The following is a 20717-nucleotide window of genomic DNA, read 5'->3' on the forward strand; positions in this document are numbered from 1 at the left end:
AACTGGAGAACATGAGAATCCTCGCATGGGTCTTTTCTGAAAAGACAGTACATTTCCAGTTCACAGTGGTGTTCCCTTGGTCGAAACACTAGTTCTCGAAAGCACGCCTTCTGTATTCGAGACACTCTTGAAAGAATGCTGAAAGGAAAGCCAAGACCTCGAGGGAAAACAAGAGTCAACGAGGGTGTCTTCTGCGAATGACCGCTTGCAGGCCCTGGATAGATTTGGGGGGATCTTCATAACCTACTCCCAGCCCCTTCCCGTGCCACAGCCTCACTTTCTGCCCACACCCCGTCTTGCACGGGAAGTAGAGTCACAAATGGCCTCTTAACTGGCTTCCTTCTCAGTTCATCCCGGGCACTAGTTGCTGTCTCTCTCTCTCTCTCACTGCTCCTGCCCATCTACTACCCACCATGTGCTATTAGGTTCTAGAACAAGTTTTGTCTCTGTAGGCCGCTTTCCAAAGTCATACCCTACCCTGGTGCTGTAGTCTCCTCCTTCTGCTACTTCTCACCCGAAACAGTTCATGGTCCAATCACACTTGGCCCCATGAACACCTGCTTCCCCAGATACACATGCTGTTGCAAGAAACAGGACAGAGAGAGCCTGCAGACCCTTTATATGGTCACAAGACAGCAACAGCTTGCCTAACGCAGTCCACCGTCATCGCCAGGAAATTGACCTCAGCGCAATGCCAGATGCATGCGCTTCGTCTCCTTCCCTAAAAAGCCCCCCTCCTTTCTCAGCCCTGATGGACTCCTCCTCACCTCCTCAGCCCTGATGGACTCCTTACTATCCAGCTGAATTTTGATTTCTGGCAAATTCTGCCCCTGCAGCCCCATCCCAGGACCCCTCTCCACCCTCCGTCCTCCTTGCACTATGTCCTGTGGTGCTCACTCCAGGGTGTCCCGTCACCTTCACGCGCGTGTGGCTCCTCTTTACAATAAAGACTCTGTTCTAGAGCTAGGGCCATTGTTTCCCATGGTTTTTTATTTGTTGACACACCTAAAATGTATCCTTTTCACCATTTTTAAGGGTGCAGTTCAATATTAAGTGTTTTCTTTATTGTGCAACAGATTTGCAGAATGCTTTCACCTGATAAAGCTGAAACTCTCTACCCATGAAACACCTCCCCCTTGACTGCTCCCCCACCCCCGTCCCTGGGAACCTATGAATTTGAGTACTTTAGATACTTCATAGAAGTGAGTCAGACAGTATTTGTCATCTTGTGACTGGCTTCTGTTACTCAGCATAATGTCCTCAAGGTTCATCCTTGTTGTAGCAGGTGAAAGGATTTCTCCTTTTTTAAGGCTGAAGAATTCATTTTCTATATACACTGCATTTTGTTCCTCTATCCGTGGACCCCGGGTTTGCTTCCACTCTTGGCTATTAAGAATAAATAAATAATGGTGCTGTAAACATGGGTGTGCAAATCTCCCTTGGAGACCTTGTTCTCCATTCTTTTGGGTATATATCCAGAGGCGGGATTGCTGGATCATATAGTAACTTCTATTTTTAATTCTTTGAGAAAAGGGACCATTTTTGAACTTGAGATCTTAGCAACTCCCGGGTCTGTGCTCAGGTACGTGCAGACACCAAAAAGGAAGTATTGATTCGAGGAGTAACAGCCAGTGCGGATAAACCAATAATAAAGAAGAGCTGCCATTTTGTGAGGGCATTTGCATTTTAAAGGAGGTTCCTTTACCAGAGTATTTGATAGAACAACTCGAATAAGAAGTGTAGTTTTTTAAAATATTCCTTTTGTTGTCAAAAATGAGAGGCTCTCTTGCGGAAGCCCGCCCCTCTCTGAGTATACATGCCCATGCGCGTACTCATACGCGCGCACACACACACAAACTATCTCAACCACAAATGGGCTTGTTTACCAGAAGAATCAGTGTCTGTGTTTGAGCTCAGCGTTTTCCGGTGGGGTTTCCTGCAGGCTAAAAGCTAGCACTGGTGTTTGTAAGAGGATTCACGTACAGCAAAGCAGGTGTGTTCCCCGAGGAAGAGGAGAGCACGTTGCTGCTGAGCGTCTTGGGTCCTCAGGCTGCGGGTTTTAACCGGTGCCCCGTGACCCTTTAGATCTATGAAGACTCCATCGTCTTACAGTCCGTATTTAAGAGTGCTCGGCAGAAAATCGCCAAGGAGGAGGAGAGCGAGGACGACAGCAATGAGGAAGAGGAGGAGGAGGAGGAGGAGGAGTCCGAGTCCGAGGGTAAGCCCGGGCCTCTGCTGCTTCCGCGGCTTTGCCCTTCGCCGCCTGCCGAGATGCTTCCACAGAGGCTAACAAAACAGACGTTGGAGTCCAGCAGATCTGGATGCCATTCCTTGGGCTCCCGTGTCCTTGCGTGTCCTTCCTGGGCCACCTCAGGCAGTGTACACAACCCTGCTCAAAGGCCCCTTCCTTCTCTATATAACCCAGGTACTAAAAATGCCCCCCCGCGCAGGCAGGGAGCTTAGCATAGGGCCAGCCTCCTAGCGAGCACTCAACTGAGTGTTGTCTTTGGAAAGTCAGCATGAAGTACATTTTCTACCAACATTGCTGTTCATTCCCCTAACTGTTGTGTAACACAGTGGACTTTTCACTTGGAGGGACTTATGGAGCGTTGATTCCTGGGCGCCACCCCCAGCGTTTCTGATTCTGTAACCTGTGTTGGGGCTTGCCTGCATTTCCAACCCGCTCCCAGGGAATCCTGAGGCTGCTGGACCCAGGACCAAGCACACCGTGAGAGTCTGTGTCTTAGAAAATCATTGTCAAAATGAGTTGGAAACGTGGTCCATCTCAGCCATCGTGGATCAAACACGGATCCCGTCTGTATTTAAAATTTTGGTATTTTATTCATCATGGATTTTTTTTTTTGCATTAATTTTGAGTTTTTCAAATACTGCATTAGGATATTGACCTGCCTTACCGAGTTTTGGTGCCTTCAGAAATTTTTTTAATTAAGTTTTTAATTTTAATGGCAGAATAATTACCGTACAGTGTTATATTCGTTTCAGGTGTACGACAGAGTGATTCAACAATTCTGTACATTTGTCAGTGCTCTTCAGATGAGTGCACTCCTTCATCCCTACCACCTATTTCCTCCATCCCCACTCGTAATCGTCAGTTTGTTCTCTATAGTTAAGAGTCTGTTGCTTGGTTTGTCTCTTTCTCCTTGGCTCATTTGTTTTTGGTGTCTTAAATTCCACCTATGAGTGGGATCATATGGTATTTGTCTTTCTCTGACTTACTTCATTTAGCGTAATATTCTAGCTCCATCCATGTTGCTGCAAATGACAAAATTTCATCTTTTATGGCTGTGTAATATTACATTGTGTGTGTGTGTGTGTGTGTGTGTATCACATCTTCTTAACTATTCAGAAATTTTGCACCCAAGACCTCTTCTGTCTTAGCTTCATTCCAGCCCTCGGTGAGAATCCATATGTTTACACAAGGTTAAGGCTGCCTTCAAAAGTCAAAACTTTCCTAATTAGGTCCTCACCCCATACTTCTTCTCCAAGTAATTAACCCCAGTAGTTTATGGTCTGCTACATGAAACAATACAGGCATACCTCAAATATTTTTATTAGATTTGTTCCTGATTACACACTTAGTGCAGACAACATGGAAAATATTTTTTTAAGAAACAATAATTTGTAATTCCATTACCCAGTATACATTTAGCATTTTGAGAATTTGCCTTCCAGTTTTTTTCTCTACCTATTTTCTTCATAAAACCACAGCACACGGTTTCGTAGCCTAATTTTTCTGTATTATGAACATTTTTCCCATAGCAGTGAGTGCCTTCGGACAGCAATATACATTACGATTCATTAATGAGTCTAACAAAACGTATCAATCTCACTCTAAATACTGTCCTGAAAACGTCTACCCTAAATCACCGCGGATGTTGTTCAAGCATCGGATGCCTGCGTCCCACCCCCCAGCCTGGAGTGTGTGACGAGTGTCTGTCCCCACACCCACCTCTGTTCTTGGTGTCAGTCTTTGCAGTGAGTCTGCCTTTTATTAATTTGACCTTTTCCAATTCTGTACGGTTATTCCCCAGTTCTGATATCCCACCATTTGATGCATTAGGTCTACATAACGGACCTCGATGAGAGCTTTCCTTACTTGAGAGCCGTGTCTCTCATCTGCTTTCAGAGAGCTGCTTTCTTAACCCTCGAGGATCCCCTTCTCTGAGCTCTCCTGAGACGTGGTGCGTTAGCTTTCTGGGGCCACTGTCATGAACCAGCACAAACGATGACCCAAATTTATTACCTCACAATTCCATAGGTCCTCGGGTGCTGTGGGTCTGTTTGGAGGCTGAAGGCAAGAACCCGTGTCCCATGCAGCCTCCTCACGCTGCCTCTCTTGGACCCTCTCTTCTGCCTCTTCTACTTTTTCTTTTTAAATCTTAGGGTATAAATGACATGTTAGTTTCAGGTGCACAAATACGGATTCAATAGTTGTATATGTTGTAAAAGGATCAGCACAGTAAATCTGGTTAATAGCCATCACCACAAATAGTTACAAATGTTTTCTTTTGTTGGGAAAGTAGAAGATCTACCTGCTTAGCAACTGTCACATACCCAGTATTAACTACAGTTACTATGCTCTGCCATAAACCACTGGACTTATTTCTTACCTAGAAGTCGTACCTTTTGACCCCCTTCACTCACCCTCCAACCCCCACCTCTGGCAACCAGCCTCAGGGTTGGTTTGTTTTTGTTTTATTTTTAAGAAATCACATTTAAGTAAGATCATATGGTTATTTATCTTGCTCATGTCATGTAGTATAATGCCCTCTGGGTCCATCCATGTTGCCACAAATGGCAGGATTTCATTATTTTTAAGGTTGAATAATATTCCACTACACACACACACACACACACACACACACACACATTTTCTCTATTCACCCATCAGTGGGCACTTAGTTGTTTTCAAATCTTGACTATAAGTAACGCTGCAATGAACATGGGGGTTCACACATCTTTTCTTCATGGAAATACCCACATGTGGAATTGCTGGATAATGTCTTTTTTTTATTTTTTAATCTTTGAGGACCCTCTATACTGTTTTCCATGGTGGCTGCACAAATTGACATCCCCACCAACATGGTACAAGGGTCTCCTTTTCTCCACATCCTCGCCAACACTCTTATTTCTGGTCTTTTTGATACTAGCCATTTTAACAGGTGTGAGGTGATACCTCATTGTGGTTTTGATCTCCCATTTCCCTGATGATGAGAGATGTTGAGCACCTTTTCACGTACTTGTTGGCCATCTGTATGTCTTTGGGAAAATGTCTATTCAAAATCTTGGCCCACTTTTTTAATTGGATTGTTTTGCTATTGAGTTGTAGAAGATCTTTATAGATATTGAATATTAACTCCTTAACAGAGATGATTTGCAGTTGTTTTTTTTTCCTCCCATTCGGTAGGTTGCTTTTTTATTTTGTGGATCATTTCCATTGCTGTGCAGAAGCTTTTTCATCTGATACAGTCCCACTTGTTTTTGCTTTGGCTGGCAATGATTTTTCAGAGCGGACACCATAAGTCCAGACCAATGTCAAGGATCTTACTGCCTGTTTTCTTCTAGGAGTTTTATGGTTTGGGGTCTTATGCTCAAGTCTTCAATCCATGTTGAAATAATTCTTGTTATGTGTAAGATAGTGATCCAGTTTCTTTTTTTCTTTTCTTTTCTTTTTTTTTTTTTGCATACGGCTATCTTTTTTTTCCAATACCACTTCCCGAAGAGACTGTCCCTTCACCATTGTACATTCTTGGCTCTGTTGTAAATTGACTGTTTTATTTCTGGGCTCTCTATTCCATTGATCTGTGTGTCTGTTTTTAATGACAGTACTATGCTGTTTTGATTGCTACAGCTTTAGGATATAGTTTGAAATCAGTGAGTGTGGTACCTCCAGCTTTGTTCTTTCTCAAGATTGCTTTGGCTACTCTGGATCTTTTGTGGCTTCATACAAATTTTAGGGGATTGTTTCTTCAATTTCTGTGACAAATGCCATTGGAATTTTGATAGATTGCATTGAATCTACAGGTTGCTTTGTGTAGTATGGACATGTTAACAATGTTATTTCTTGCAGTTGATAGCACTAATACTTTTTTCCATTTCCCTGTATATGCTTCACTTTGTTTCATTAATGTCTGATAGCTTTCAGTTTACAGGTCTTTCACCTCTGCGGTTGAATTTATTCCTAGCTATTTTGTTCTTTGTGAGGCAACTGCAAGTAGAATAGTTTTCTTGATTTTTTTCTGAGAGCTTGTTACTTGTGTGTAGAAACACAAAAGATTTTGGCATATTGATTTTGTATCATTCCACTGAATTCTTTGACTAGCTCTAACATATTTTGAAATCATTAGGGGAAACTTTAGGGTTTTCTATATATAATAAGATCTGCAAATAGTGACAGTTTTTCTTCTTCCTTTCCAACTTGGGTGCCTTTTCTTGTTCTTGCCTAACTGTGCAAGGTAGGACTTCCAATATTGTGTTGAATAAAAGGGGCAAGAGTGGGCATCCTTGTTTTTGAACCCGATCTTAGAGGAAAGGCTTTCAGATTTTCTTCATCGAGTATAATATTAGCCGTGGGCTTGTCATATATGGCCTTTATTATGTTGAGGTATTGTCCTTCTATATGTACTTTGTTGAGAGTTTCTATCATAAATGGATGTTGAATTTTGTCAAATGCTTTTCCTACATCTATTGAGATGATCATGATTTTTATCCTTTGTTCTGTTAATGTGATGTATCATGTTGATTGACTTACAGATTTAAACCATCCTTGCATGCCTGGAATAAATCCCTCTTTATATATATTTTATTTTTAAGTAATCTTTAACCTAATGTGCGACTCACAATTCCAAGACCAAGAGTTACCTGTTTGACTGAGCCAGCCAGGCGCCCTGGAATAAATCCCTCTTGATTGTGGTATATGATCCTCCTAATGTGTTGTTCAATTTGTATTGCTAATGTTTTATTGAGGATTTTTGCATCTGTGCTCATCAGGGATATTGGCCTATAATATTTCCTTGTAGCATCCTTGTCTGGTTTGGTACCAGGGTAATGCTGGCCTGGGGAAATGAGTTTGCACCTGTTTCTTCCTCTTCATTGTTTGAGTTTGAGAAGATTCTTATTCAGACATTCAATGTTTGGTAGAATTCACCAGTGAAGCTGTCTGGTCCCAGACTTCCATCATTTGGGAGGTATTTGATTACTCATTTGATCTTCTTACACATTAAGTGATCTGTTCATATTTTCTGTCTTTTTATGATTCAGTCTTGGTAGGTTGTATATTCCTAGGAACTTATGTCTTCTAAGTTGTCAAATTTGTTGACGTATAATTGTTCATAGTAGTCTCTTAAGATCTTTTGTATTTCAGTGGTATCAGTTGCAACTTCTCTTTCATTTCTGTATGTAAGACCTAATTTTCTTGGTGAGTGTGGGTAAAGGTTGGTCAATTTTGTTTTCAAAGAAACAGCTTTTAGTTTCATTGATCTTTTCTATTGTCTTTTTACTCTCTATTTATTTCTGCTCTGATCTTTATTATCTCCTTTTTACTAACTTTGGACTTGGTTTGTTCTTCTAGTTCCTTGAAGTGTAAAGGTAGGTTGTTTGAAACTTTTCTTCTTTGTCCAAGTAGCCTCTTAGAAGTGCTTTTGCTGCCCAAGTTTTAGTATGCTGTGTTTTCATTTGTCTCAAAGTATTTTGTTGTTGTTGTTGACCCATTGGTTGTTCAGTTTAACATTGTTTACTCTCCACATGTTTGAATTTACCAGTTTTCTTCTTATAATCGATTTCTATTTTCATACCATTGTGGTCAGAAAAGATGCTTTATATTTCAGTCTTCTTAAGTTTATTAAGATTTGTTTTGTGGCCCCATGTATGACTTATCCTGGAGATTGTTCCAGGTGCACTTAAGAAGTATGTGTATTCTGTTGCTTTTGGATGAAATGGTCTGTATGTATCTATTAAGTCCCTCTGATCCAACATGTCACTTAAGACCGATGTTTCCTTACTGCTTTTCTGCCTGGTTGATCTCTCCATTGATGTAATTGGAGTACTAACCATATGTGCTGTTACTGTATTGCTATCTATTCCTTTCTTTAGGTTCATTAATATTTGCTTTATATATGTAGGTATGCCTATGAGGAGGGCATAAATATTGACGAATGTTTTATCCTCCTGGTGGATGGACCCATTCATCGTTACACAATGCTCTTTTTCTTATTCCAGTCTTCTTTAAAGGTTTATTTTGTCTGGTACAACTATAGCTACCCCAGCTTTGTTTTGGCTTTGATTTGCATGGAATATCTTTCTCCACCCCTTCACTTTCAGTCTGTGTTTCGTTAGATCTGAATTATTTGGTAGGTAGCATATAGATGGATCTTTTTATTGACATATCATTGACATATCCTGTTAGTTTCAGATGTACATCATAGTGATTTGATTTTTTTTAATATCTATTACGACTCATCCCCACAGTAAATCTAGGTACCCATGAATCCATAAAAAGTTATTATTGGCTATATTCCCTATGCTGTCCATTTTATCTCCAAGACTTTATTTTATAAATCGAGGTTTGTGAAGTCTCCTTCACAACTCCTCCCCACTCTGGTAACCAATCATTTGTCTCCTGTATCTGTGGTCTCTTTTGTTCATTTGTTTTGTTTTGTTTTTAGATTCCATATGTAAGTGAAATTACATGGTATTTGTCTTTCTCTATTTCACTTAGCACAATATTCTCTCGATCTATCCATGTGGTAGCAGATGGCAAGATTTCAGTCTTTTTTGTGGCCGAGTACTATTTCATTGTCTCTATATATCACCTCTTCTTTATCCATTCACCTGTCAACGGTTGCTTGGGTTGCTTCCATATCTTGGCTGTTGTAAATGATACGGAAATGAACAGAGGAGTACATCTATCTCTTTGAGTTCATGTTTTCCTTATTCAGATAAATACCCAGAAGTGGCATTTTTGGATCACGTGGTAGTACTACTTTTAAAGAATCTCCATTCTGTTTTCTGTAGTGGCTGCACACATTGACATTCCCACCAATAGTGCATGAAGGTTCCTTTTTCTTCCACATCCTCACCAACACTTACTTCTTTGTGATAATTGCCAATCTGACAGGTGTGAGGTGCTTTCTCATTGTGGTTTTGATTTATATTTCCCTGATGGTGAGTGATGTTGAGCCTCTTTTCATGTATCTGTTGGCTGGCACCTTTGGGAAATGTCTGTTCATGTCCTCTGCCCATTTTTTAATCAGGTTGTGTTTGATAATAAGTTTTGTGAGTTCTTTATATGTTTTGGATATTAACCCCTCGTTGGATGTATGATTTGCAAATATCTTTAACATTCAGTAGATTGTCTTTTCATTTTGTTGGCGGTTTCCTTCACTGTACAAAAGCTTTTTAGTTTGAAGTAGTCCCTTTAGTTTATTTTAGCTTTTATTGCCCTTGCCTGAAGAAACTAGTACCAAAAAAAATATTAAAACTGATGTCAAAGAGCTTACTGTGTGCTTTCTTGTAGGAGTTTTATGGTTTCAGATCTCACATTTAACCTTTTATTACATTTTGAATTTAGTTTTATTTGGGTATCAGACAGTGGTCAGGTTTCACGTTTTTGCATGTAGCTGTCCCGTTTTCCCGGCACCATTTATTGAAGAGACTGTTTTTTCCCTATTATATAGTCTTGCTTCCTTCGACCATATAAGCATGGGTTTAATTCTAAGCTTTCTATCCTGTTCCATTGATCTATGTGCCTGTTTTTGTGCCGGTACCATACTGTTTTCATTAGTGTAGATTTGTAAGGTATTTTGAAATCAGGGAGCTTGATAACTCTGGTTTTGTTCTTTCTCAAGACTGCTTTGGCTATTTGATGTCCTTCGTGGTTCCATACACATTTTAGGATTACTTGTTGCAGTTCTGTGGAAAAATGCCATTCATGTTTTCATGGGGATTGTATTGAATCTTTAGATTGCTGTGGATAATATGGACTTTTTAATAATACTAAGCTTTCTAATCCATGAGCATGATATATCTTTCCATTATTTGTGTCCTCTTCAATTTCTTTTCATCAGTGTCTTACAGAGCACAGGTCTTTCCTCTCTTTGGTTAAAGTCATCCCTAGGTATTTTAGCTTTTTGGTGCAATTGTAAGTAGGATTGTTTTCTAAATTTCTCTGATAGCTCATTAGTCATATATGGAAACAAAAGATTTCTGTGTTAATTTTGTATCCTACTACTTTGCCAAATTCATTTGTTCATTCTGATAGTGTTTTGGTGGAGTGTTTAGGCTTTGCTAAATACAGTATGCTGTCCTCTGTAATAGTTACCGTTTTAGTTCTTCCCTGCCAATGTGGACACATTTTATTTCCTTTTCTTCAGTAACTGCTCTGGTTAGGACTTCCAATGCTGTGTTGAATAAAAGTTGCAAGAGTAGGCATCCTTGGCTTGTCCCTGATCTTAGAGGAAGAGCTCTTAGTTTTTCACCATTTGAATATGTCTTCATCTGTGGGTTTTTGTATATGGTCTTCATTATGTTGAGGAATGTTCCCTCTATACTTATTTAAGAACCTTTATCACAAGTGGCTGTTGAATTTTATCAGATGTGTTTTTGGCATCTATTGAGAGAACGATGTTTATCCTTTGTTTTGTTAATGTGATATAGTACATTGTTTTGTGGATTTGAACCATCCTGCATCCCTGAAATAAATCCCACTTGATTATGGCATGTGATCTTTTCATGCATGGTTGAATTCAGTTTGCTAACATGTTGAGAACTTTTGCATCTGCGTCCTTCATGTATATTGGCCTGTATTTTCTTGTGGTGTCTCTGTGTGGTATCAGGGTAATGTTGGCCTTGTAAAATGAATTTGAAAGCATTCCTTCTTCAATTTTTGGAATAAATTGAGAAGGGTCAGTTATAACTGTTCTTTTAAGTGGTTGGTAGAATTCACCTGTGGAACTTTCTGATTCTGGACTTTGTTTTGTGGGTTTTTTAATTACTGATTCAGTTTTACTACTTGGATTTGCTCTCTTCAGATTTTCTATTTCTTCCTAATGGAGGCTTCGAAGATAGTTTCTAGGAATTGATCCTTTTTTTTTTTTCCTGTTTTCCAATTTGTTGGCATAGTTGTTTATAGTAGTTGCTTATGATCCTTTGCATCTCTGATTTTATTTTAGCCCTCTTTTTCTCTTGATGAATCTGGCTAGAGTTTTATCAGTTTTATCATTTCAAACAATGAACTTCTAGTTACATTGATGCATTCTATTTTTTTTTTTTTAAAGATTTTATGTATGTATTTGACAGCGAGAGAGGGAACACAAGCAGGGGGAGTGGGAGAGAGGGAGAAGCAGAGCACCCAATACAGGGCTCGATCCCAGGACTCTGGGATCATGACCTGAGCCGAAGGCAGACACTTAACCGACTGAGCCACCCAGGCGCCCCGCATTCTATTTTTTAGTCACAATTTCCTCTCTGACTGATTTCCTTTCTTCCACTAACTTTGGGCTATCTTTTTCTAGTTGTTTAATTGTTTATGTGGGATTTTTCTTGTTCCTAGAGGTAGGCTTGTACTGCTATGAACTTCCGTCTTAGAACTGCTGGTGTTGCATCCACAGATTTTTGAAACCTTGCATTTCCGTTTGCATTTGTGCAAGAGATCTTATTTCCTTTTTGATTTCTTTGTTGACTCATGGGTTGTTTAGAATATTTAGTAACCACATCTTTGTGTTTTTTCCAGTTTCCTCCTTGTGATTCCTAGTTTAATACTGTTGTAGTCAAAAATAAAAGGTGCTTTCCATGATTTCATTCTTTTAGATGTTTTGAGAACTGTTCTGTGGCCCAACATGTTCTCAGCCCTGGACAATGTTGCATGTGCCCTGGGGAAGAAGGTGTCTTCTTCCATGTTTGGATGGAATGAATGTTCTCTAAACATGTGTTACCTTTACGTGATCTCGTGTCATTTAACGTCATTAACCGATGTGAGCACGGGAATAAGGTCCCCTACTTTTCTCGTTTTACTGTCCTTTCCTTCCTTCAATACTTGCTTCATGTATTTAGGACTTCCTATGTTGGGTGCATAAGTATTTATGAATGTTGTATCTTCTTGGATTGACCTTTTTTATCATCATGTAATGCCTTTCTCCCTTAATACAGTCTTCGTTTTAAAGTCTGTTTGATCTAACTATTGCTGCTCCAGGTTTTGATTTGCTTGGAGTATTTTGTTTTTCCATCCCTTCCCTCTCAGTCTGTGTGGTTGTAGTCCTGGAGGAAGTCTCTAGTAGGTAGTAGGCAGCAGAGTTGGGTCTTGTTTTTTTGTTTGTTTGTTTTTTAATCCATTCAGTCAACCCGGCTTTTGATTGGCCTCTTTATATTTAAATTAACTAGTGATAGCCATGTGCTCATTGCCATTTTGTTAATTGCTTTCTGGAGTTTTTATGGTTCCTTCTGCACCGTTGTTCTCTCCATCTGTGGCTACTTGACTCAGTTTAGAGGTAGCCTTAGTTCTTTTGATCTTTTATTTACTCTGTAGGCTTTCGCTTTGTGTTGAGTTGATAACAACTGAAGTTGTAATATACTCTAAAAGCTCTATATTTTTAATCTCCCCTCCCCACCTTCACTACATATTTGCTGGTTGATTTATTACTTGCACTTCTGTTCTTAGCGGGAAAAGTCCCTGTAACACTGCTTATAAGGCCTGTTTGGTGTTGATGAACTTTAGCTGTTGCTTGTCTGGAAAACATTTTTCTCTCCAATTCTGAGTAACAAAATTGCCAGGTTGAGTGTTCTTAATTTGCCCCTTTGTTTCCCCCCCCCCCCCCGCCCCCCCCACTTTGAGAACTCTCTGTGTACCTGCCACTCCCTTCTGGTGTAGAAAGTTTCTGCTAAAGACTGTGCTGCTGCTCTTAGTGGGTTTCTGGTGTACTTTCCACGCCCTCTGGTTGGGTTTCGGTGTGTCTTCTGTGGAGCTTCCAGCTCAGTCGTTGCATTCTTCGGCTCTGTGACTTTTACGGCTACTGGTTGGTACTCTCTGCCTCTTTGTGGAAGTTCTATCTTCGTCCATCCTCCTGCCCAGTTCAGTGAGCGCTTTTAGGGCCATTTTCAATTCCTCTTCTGAAAAATTTCCTAAGAAAATGGAAGTCAGGGGTGTACCTAAGGTTTTATCTTCCTCTTTCATCTGGAACACATTCCTGTTTCTCTGTCTTCCTTGACTCTGCATTGGTTTCAAAGCCTTAATTTTAAACCTCCACTTCTCTGACTCTTGAAGGAGTAGTAGCCTCTTGGTGGAGATGAAACTTCTTCACCCCAGCCCTCACTCTTGGTTGTCTCTCTCACCTTTGTGATGGTCCCAGCAGCGTTTAGCACTCAGGGTGTTAAATGTGTGTAAATACTGCCCTTTGGGAGACACTGGCTCTCTGGCATGTGGCAGAGGAAGAGCTCAAATATAACACCCACCTTGCAAGGTTGCGTGAAAGGGTTACTGTCTGACCTTAGATAGATGACCGTATCTGTGAAGATAAGCTGATGGGTCTCTTCTACCAAAAGACTGGGGTTCTTGGACTCTTTTGCTGTGCCCTGAGGGGGTGGTAGCTGCTAAAATCGGGGTACCAGGGGAGGGTACAAGCTCCTTTCCAGGAGCTAAACTGGTGTGAGGTAGAGGGAAAGTGCAAAGATGCCTCCGTCTCTAGAGAGACATGTGCCGAATTTGGTACCTGCCCCTCGGGGTGATATTTTAACAAAACAAAGCCTCTCTCCACCTAAAGTCTGGGTGCTGCTCGGTCCTTGCCTCGGTCCTGGGTCCTGGGGCAAGAGACCTATTTCTTCGCTCGCTGAAGCCTTGTGGGGTTCTTGCATGTGAAACCCATTGGTTTCCGAAGTTAAAGGTTTTAGGGACTCTTCTCTTAAAAGTTGGGGTGCCCAGTGTGAGTTTCAACACCTTCACCCCTTGGGGAGAGGCTCCAGGTTTTGAGTTCCCTCCTGATGTTGGGTCACCACCCCAGGGGTGGGGTTTACAGTGAGAGTGTGTCTCAGCCTCTCCTACCTGTTTAAGGGGTTTTCCTTATTTACCTGCTGTGTAGGAGTCACTCAGCTCATTTTTGGGTTTCTTTCCTGAGGAAATTGTTCTACATATAGCTGTAGATTGGGTGTGTCCTTTGGAAGTGAGTTCAGAATGTTCCTTTGTTCCCATCTTGAATCAGGACCTCTTCTTCCTTTCTTAAGGCCTCAGGAGTCAGCTGATCAGCAACCTTCATCCGTTTGCCCCTGTAATGTCACACCTGGGGAATTAGGACACAGACCTCTCTAAGGGGCCATTATTCTGCCTGCCACCCTTGATAATAAGCCCTTTCTATGGGTCCGTAAGGGTGGGATCATAAAGCCTTAGGATGCTCTTTATAGTGCCCCTGTGCTGGTCCAGTGTTTCAACCAAATTAGGCCTGGCAGCCTGTTGGGTGGGTTATTTGGAGGTCCATGTCCACGGGCACACAGAGCCTGCTAGTTTTAGAGCATCCCACCCTCCAAGGTGGAGTTAAATGATCTACTGGGAGAGACGTTTTCTACCTTTGCTGCCAGTCTTCTGCCCTTTTACACCTTGCATGGATTTTTCTGTATTCCAAATGTCAGGAAGTGCTCCACCTGTATGGATAGATATTTCGTGTTTTTTGGGGTTTTTTTTGTTTATATCTTTGTGCATTTCTGTGAATAGATCGACCTTTTCTCCCCCCATCTTTTCTTCCTTTCCGAATTACTCCAGCCAAACAGCAGACATTTGGGTACAAGGGCCGGAAGCCAGACCAGAAGTACTGTTCCGAGTACTCGGATTTGCCCGTCTCTGCCGCGTTTGGGAGGGGCAGAGGGTGTAAGGTGGCACTACGGTTCAGAACATCTCTGACCTCAAGTGTGCTGTCAGCCGGCCTCCGCAGAAGATTGCATTTTTGTAAACACTGTGGTGGGTCCCCCCATTTCACAAAAGTCTGAGAAACTCTCCTCTTCAAGCTTCCTTGTGGAGCTGTAATTCCCTCCAGGCCAGTATCTATTGCTGGGTGCCTTGCGACCCAACGTGAAATTCCAGTATGACTGGTTTGAATGAGAGCCCCACATCCTCGGTGACTGCCTCATCAAGTCCTAAAAATGGTATGCTGTGGACACCTATCCCAGAACAGGTTTTCCTTGGACGTTGGGTTACATGCCTACCTCAGTGACCTTGCACGATGAACTCTCCCGTGTGTTTTTATTCCTTTCCTCAGAATAGCCCTGTGAAGGTGGCTAGGGGTGCTGTCTTTCTGAAGTCTAATTTAAAAGAACGCTTAGAAATTTACCATACAGACATATTCACCATACCGCCCCCAAATTCTGCCAATCTGTCAACAGAGAGGCTTACAGCAGCTTTGCTTATTACACTGGCCAAAAAAAAAAAAGCTGGGAACTTCAGCACCCATCACGAGATGACTGGTTAAATCATTCGTAGTGGACCCTTGAGGTGGAACATTTTCAGGCCTTGCAAAGAATTAGGCAGGTAGATATTAACCGATAGAAGTGTCCTCCATAGGTGAGAATAAAGATGAGGTGTCAAATTGGGGCATGCAAAAAGCAAGTGAATTACTGTGTACACGTGCTTGAATTCTTTGTTCTCTAATTACATAATTATAAACCATAAATTGCTTCTAGAAATCATCACCAGGAAGAACAATCAGGAAAAATACTAGAGATGAGGGAAAGAAAATGTTCACAATCACCTCACTTTCCATTTTGTACCTTTCTGTGCTGTTAGTACTATTCAACTCTGAATTTTCTTTTTAAGTCAAACTGGGGTTATCTACACAGTATCACTGGCCTTTAAAAAAAAAAAAAAAGGCTTTATACTTACATGTACTTTGTCCTGACACAATTCTGTTGAATAAACACCCACAACCCTCCACGAGTAAGAAAGGCAGCTCTGATTCTCCTGCTTATTTGGAAGATCCCCGTCCAACCATTAAGCGGCCGCAAAAAGGACCCAACCCGCTGCCTTCTGCGGGATCTCATCCCCTCATGTAGCCTGTTTGGGGTAACAATGTAGTGGATCCTCCTAACCAAGATGTGTTTGTGAGTGAAAGCGGGTGCTAATAGAACGATGGAGAACAGGCATAAATCGACAACGTTCTGGGCGCTCCAGGGACCTTTGGTTTGTCACCTGCAGCCGGGCAATCTTTTCACTCCCTGGGGAAGGACTTCCCTGCAATTCCTCACTGCTGCTTTGTTTTTGTTGTAGCAAAATCTGTTAAGGTGAAAATCAAGCTCAATAAAAAAGACGAGAAAGGTCGGGACAAAGGCAAAGGCAAGAAAAGGCCGAATCGGGGAAAAGCCAAGCCTGTAGTGAGTGACTTCGACAGCGATGAGGAGCAGGATGAAAATGTAAGTGGAACGGGCTTTGGCTGAAGCCCAGAAGTCCTCTCCGCTCCTTTCCTCTCGTGTAACCGCTTCATTATCCAGAAATGGAAATGTAAAGACTTGGGGAGATTTCCTTCCTGAGGGCTGTGAGCTAAGCTACCTCATCTACGACAAAGAATTTCGGGCTTTTGGTCAGTGCCTTCTTAACTGTCTCCAAAACTGAAGAACTACTCCGTCGAGTTTCCTCTTCTCCTTTACCTTTCCACCCCCTTACAAATACAGTTTTCTCGATGGCCGGTTATTTTTAATCTTTGAAAAATTCCGGAGCAGGGATGGAGCCAGGCCCTGAAATACTTACCTTCCTCCGTGATGTCATCTTTAGTGCTCGTGGGAGCCTCCGAGGAGCGCTCTGTCACTTGCACCGTGTCCTAGAAATCCAGGCCCAGGTTGGGTGTGTTTGGCTCCGGGTCCTGGAAGCAAACAGCAGAGGTTGGATTCAGACCCAAACAGTGTAACCGGGTCTAGGGCACCGTCCCTGGACGTGGGTGACACGAGGCAGCGGCCTCCATTTTGTTCACTTTCCAGGAGACCGCAGGTTCCTTATCACCCCCGCTCCCCCCACCACCCCCAGAAAGAGAATTGAACATTTGAGTCTGTATGCTAGTCGGGTACTCCTTCAGTGCACTGCCCTTTGGGTCTGATGAAAATGCCACCCCACCCAGCCTTCACCCTTTGTCCCAGGCTTTTTCAGACACACTTAAAATGCTGTGTTTTCTTTAGAAGACTTACCCGTGAGTAGACATCAAATTCATGGTCCATCTTGACCTCTGGTGAATTTTCTAAACCCACAGTGCTAAAAATAAAAGTTCCTAGCCTTGACCTTCTTGTGCCAAAGCAAAAGAAAGCACAACTGTGGTACAGATGGTGGGTAGGGCTTTGGGATTCCCCAGCAGAAGCTCCCCTTTTGAGCTTCGATTCCTCTCAGATGTGCTGCCACCTTGCCACAGAATGCGGAGACGTGGGCTAACCTTCTCCAAATGGTCTTGTCTTTTTCTACTTTGCCTCTGCAGGGTTTATTACACCTTTTTCTTACATGTAATTTCATGCATTTTTATCATGTTTTTATTTTTAGGAACAGTCAGAAGCAAGTGGGACTGATGATGAGTGATCAGTATGGACCCTTCTCCTCCCTCGGTAGAGCTGAACTCCTTCCTCCCCTCTCTCATTTCTACCCAGTGAGTCCATTTGGCCTATGGGCCCTGGGTGGTTTCTGTATCATCATCATCTATAAACTAGCTTTAGGATAGTGCCAGACAAACATATGATATCATGGTGTAAAAACACACAACACGCGCGCGCACACACACACACACACACACACACAAAATATTTGTAACATATTGTGACCAAATGGGCCTCAAAGATTCAAAGATTAAAACAAATAGACAAAGCTTTTGATGGAAAATGTGGGTGGATAGTATATTTCTATGGGTGGGTCTAATTTGGTAACGGTTTGATTGTGCCTGGTTTTACCACCTGTTCAGATGAGAAGATTTTTTTTTTGTCTTTTTGTAGCACTGATAACCAGGAGAAGCCATTAAAAGCCACTGGTTATTTTATTTTTCATCAGGCAATTTTCAAGGTTTTAATTTGTTCGGTATTTTTTTTTTTTTACACTGTGGTACATATAAGCAACTTTAATAGGTGATAAATGTACAGTAGTTAGATTTCACCTGCATAGACATTTTTCCATTTTATGCTCTATGATCTGAAAAAATGCTTTTTGAACTGTATAAGATTTATGTCTACTGTAAACATTGCTTAATTTTTTTTTTGCTCTTGATTTAAACAAAAAAAAAAGTTTTGTTGAAAACGCTATTGAATATTGCAATCTATATAGTGTATTGGATGGCTTCTTTTGTCCACCTGATCTCCTATGTTACCGATGTGTATCGTCTCCTTCTCCCTAAAGTGTACTTAATCTTTGCTTTCTTTGCACAATGTCTTTGGTTGCAAGTCATAAGCCTGAGGCAAATAAAATTCCAGTAATTTCCAAGAATGTGGTGTTGGTGCTTTCCTAATAAAGAGACAATTTAGCTCAACAAACACTGCCTCTTGTTTTTTGAGTTCTAGGGGATTGAAACCCTGGTGCCTGAGTGAAGGTCTCCTGCAGAGGGCTGGATAGTCTCTGGCTACAGCATGCTTGGTAGGAAAAAGACGGAGAGAGCCAGTCTCCTGGAATGAACCAGGCTTGTTGCAAAGGAGAGGAATCCATCATCTCAAGCACTAAGCACCAACCGCGCTAAGCCCCTGCTCAACCTTTTCTAGTGCTTAAAATTCTGTTTACTAGCCAGCTCATCTATATGGTAATACAGATTTATAGCGTGCTATAATACGGTATGTAACAAATCTGTATTAATATCTTTTGATTTTGAAAGATTTCACAAGGGCTCAAGGGAAAGACGGGTTCCACGCATGCCTCCGTTCTCCTACCAAGACGCAACCATGGTCAATACTTTGTCCTCCCCTTTTCATTAAACCATCATGACACTTCACCCCTGAATACTTCAGCCCGAACCTGCCTACAACTCAAGCCATCCCTCTGGCTCCCCCACTCCTACTTTCATACCAAAGGGAATTAACAAACATTTCCTAGTATCTCCTGTGTCATCACAGTCCCGTTTCCCCAACTGTCCCAAAGGTTTTCAAAGAAGGCTAGCACCGTCTTCCTTCTGGAACTCATGACTCCAGGGCCCAAAATGGAGAAGTTCTCTCTCCTCATGGGTTGATGGAAACTTCCTTCCCTAGCCTCCCCCAGGGAGAATGCCACAATTCCAGCATTCCTACCACGAAGCATCGCCAGGGCATCCTACTTTGAATCTTGTAGGAAATCAGACCCACGCCAAATGCATCCTCCTCAGACACTCCCTTGTCCCTCCAAGTGTCCACTGTCCTGTCTGCATTTCTAGTTAGTCTGAGCATCACAGATGGTGCTGAGTTTCCTCTGACCCTTTGTGGAGTTTGCTGACCACAAGAGGCTTGGAGCTTCCCCTGTAAGAGGGAACGGGATTAGAGTTTGTTACTGAATGGTTTGGTTTCAGTTCAAAGAGGAGAATCCTATTTCACGGCTACCCTCCGTTTCCTCTACTCCATGTACAAACCAGACTCTCTTCTCAGCCTTGGAGGCACTGCTGTGCTAAAGCCATGCAGACCACGGCCTTTGTGGTTCAGGATTTCTACTGTGGAACAATGTTCCCCGATTCTGATCCCGCGGCCTGTGTGGTATGTCATTCCCCCTCGCTCTAGCAGACGGGACAGGAGGCAGGAAAGGTGGTCCACACCACAGTGGTGAGGAGGCAGGGAGAGGGAACGCACATGCGCACGAGGCAGGCCATCCTGCGCTGGGGAGCCGCCTGTTTGCAGCCTCACTGGGACAGCCGTTTTGTTCAGCTCGCGTAGCTGAGCCCACGAGGTAGGCGTAAGTTCTTTCCGAGGTCCCTGGTTTACTAGGAATGCAGGCAGGAAGCTAAGAGTATAGGGCCATCTCCTGGGTCCCTTAATGGGTTTATTTAATTATAGGAATGCTGTGAAGAAGGCACAGTTCTTGTTCCCTTTTTCAAGTAAGGATCATGCAAACAAGAGACCGCATAGCTGTGGCCAGTGCACCAAAGCTGAATCTGGAAGCGGCTCCTGGGCCCGTGTTCCATGCAGCGAGGGAGGCGCGGCACTGGTCTCGTTGCTAAACCCCAGGCATGCATTCGCTCTGCCCTTGCAGACACAACCGTGATTACAAATCAGTCCTGGCTCAGAACTTCCCTCTGAGACCCAAGCTCCTGGGCTCCACTCCTCTGCTACCCTGGCTCTTCCTGCTCAGCGACAAGCCCCTCCCCAAGGACCAGAACCTTGTCCGTTAGACCCCAGCCGCAGCGGGAGACCCAGCGGGTGTGGACAGTGCGACTGCCCTCCAGGTGACTCTGATGTGTGCTCCAGTTGGAAAAGCAGTGCTAGCTCCGCCATATTGTTAATCTCCATTATTTCACTCCTGGGGAGCGACCGGAGGCCACGTGGAGTAAGTGGAAAGGCTGAACGTTTTCTCCCTCTCTCTCCTCTACGTTACCAGGAAGCAACCTTCATTTGTGCCTGACTCGAACCTCACTCAGACTGAAAAGGTGTAATACTTGGGGGAATGTTTCTGGTCTGCTTAGCCAAAGGACAGAGACCTAGTCTCCCCTTATGAATAAAGGTGGTCCCCACGAGAATTTGACATGAACAATCTTACGTCCACAGGTCTCCTGGAAGAATAGCCCCTTCTATCCCTCTTCCTAAAATTTACTAAATAA

The 20717-nt window shown here is 42.5% G+C and overlaps 1 protein-coding gene across 6 annotated transcripts in view; it reads left to right on the forward strand.

Annotated features, from left to right (window-relative positions):
• Positions 1-18483, forward strand: part of SMARCA2 (SWI/SNF related, matrix associated, actin dependent regulator of chromatin, subfamily a, member 2) — a 177221-nt gene extending 158738 nt beyond the window's left edge. For all 6 annotated transcript variants that reach the window (XM_027614886.2, XM_027614889.2, XM_027614890.2 and 3 more), the window contains 3 exons: positions 2086-2218; positions 16259-16401; positions 17510-18483. In XM_027614886.2, coding sequence (XP_027470687.2) covers positions 2086-2218; positions 16259-16401; positions 17510-17545 — 312 coding nt within the window. In that variant the 3' untranslated portion in view covers positions 17546-18483. The remainder of the gene's footprint in view (positions 1-2085; positions 2219-16258; positions 16402-17509) is intronic.
• The last annotated feature ends 2234 nt before the right edge of the window (positions 18484-20717 follow it).

The sequence above is a fragment of the Zalophus californianus genome, chromosome 13, assembly GCF_009762305.2.
Source record: "Zalophus californianus isolate mZalCal1 chromosome 13, mZalCal1.pri.v2, whole genome shotgun sequence".
Taxonomy (NCBI): domain Eukaryota; kingdom Metazoa; phylum Chordata; class Mammalia; order Carnivora; family Otariidae; genus Zalophus; species Zalophus californianus.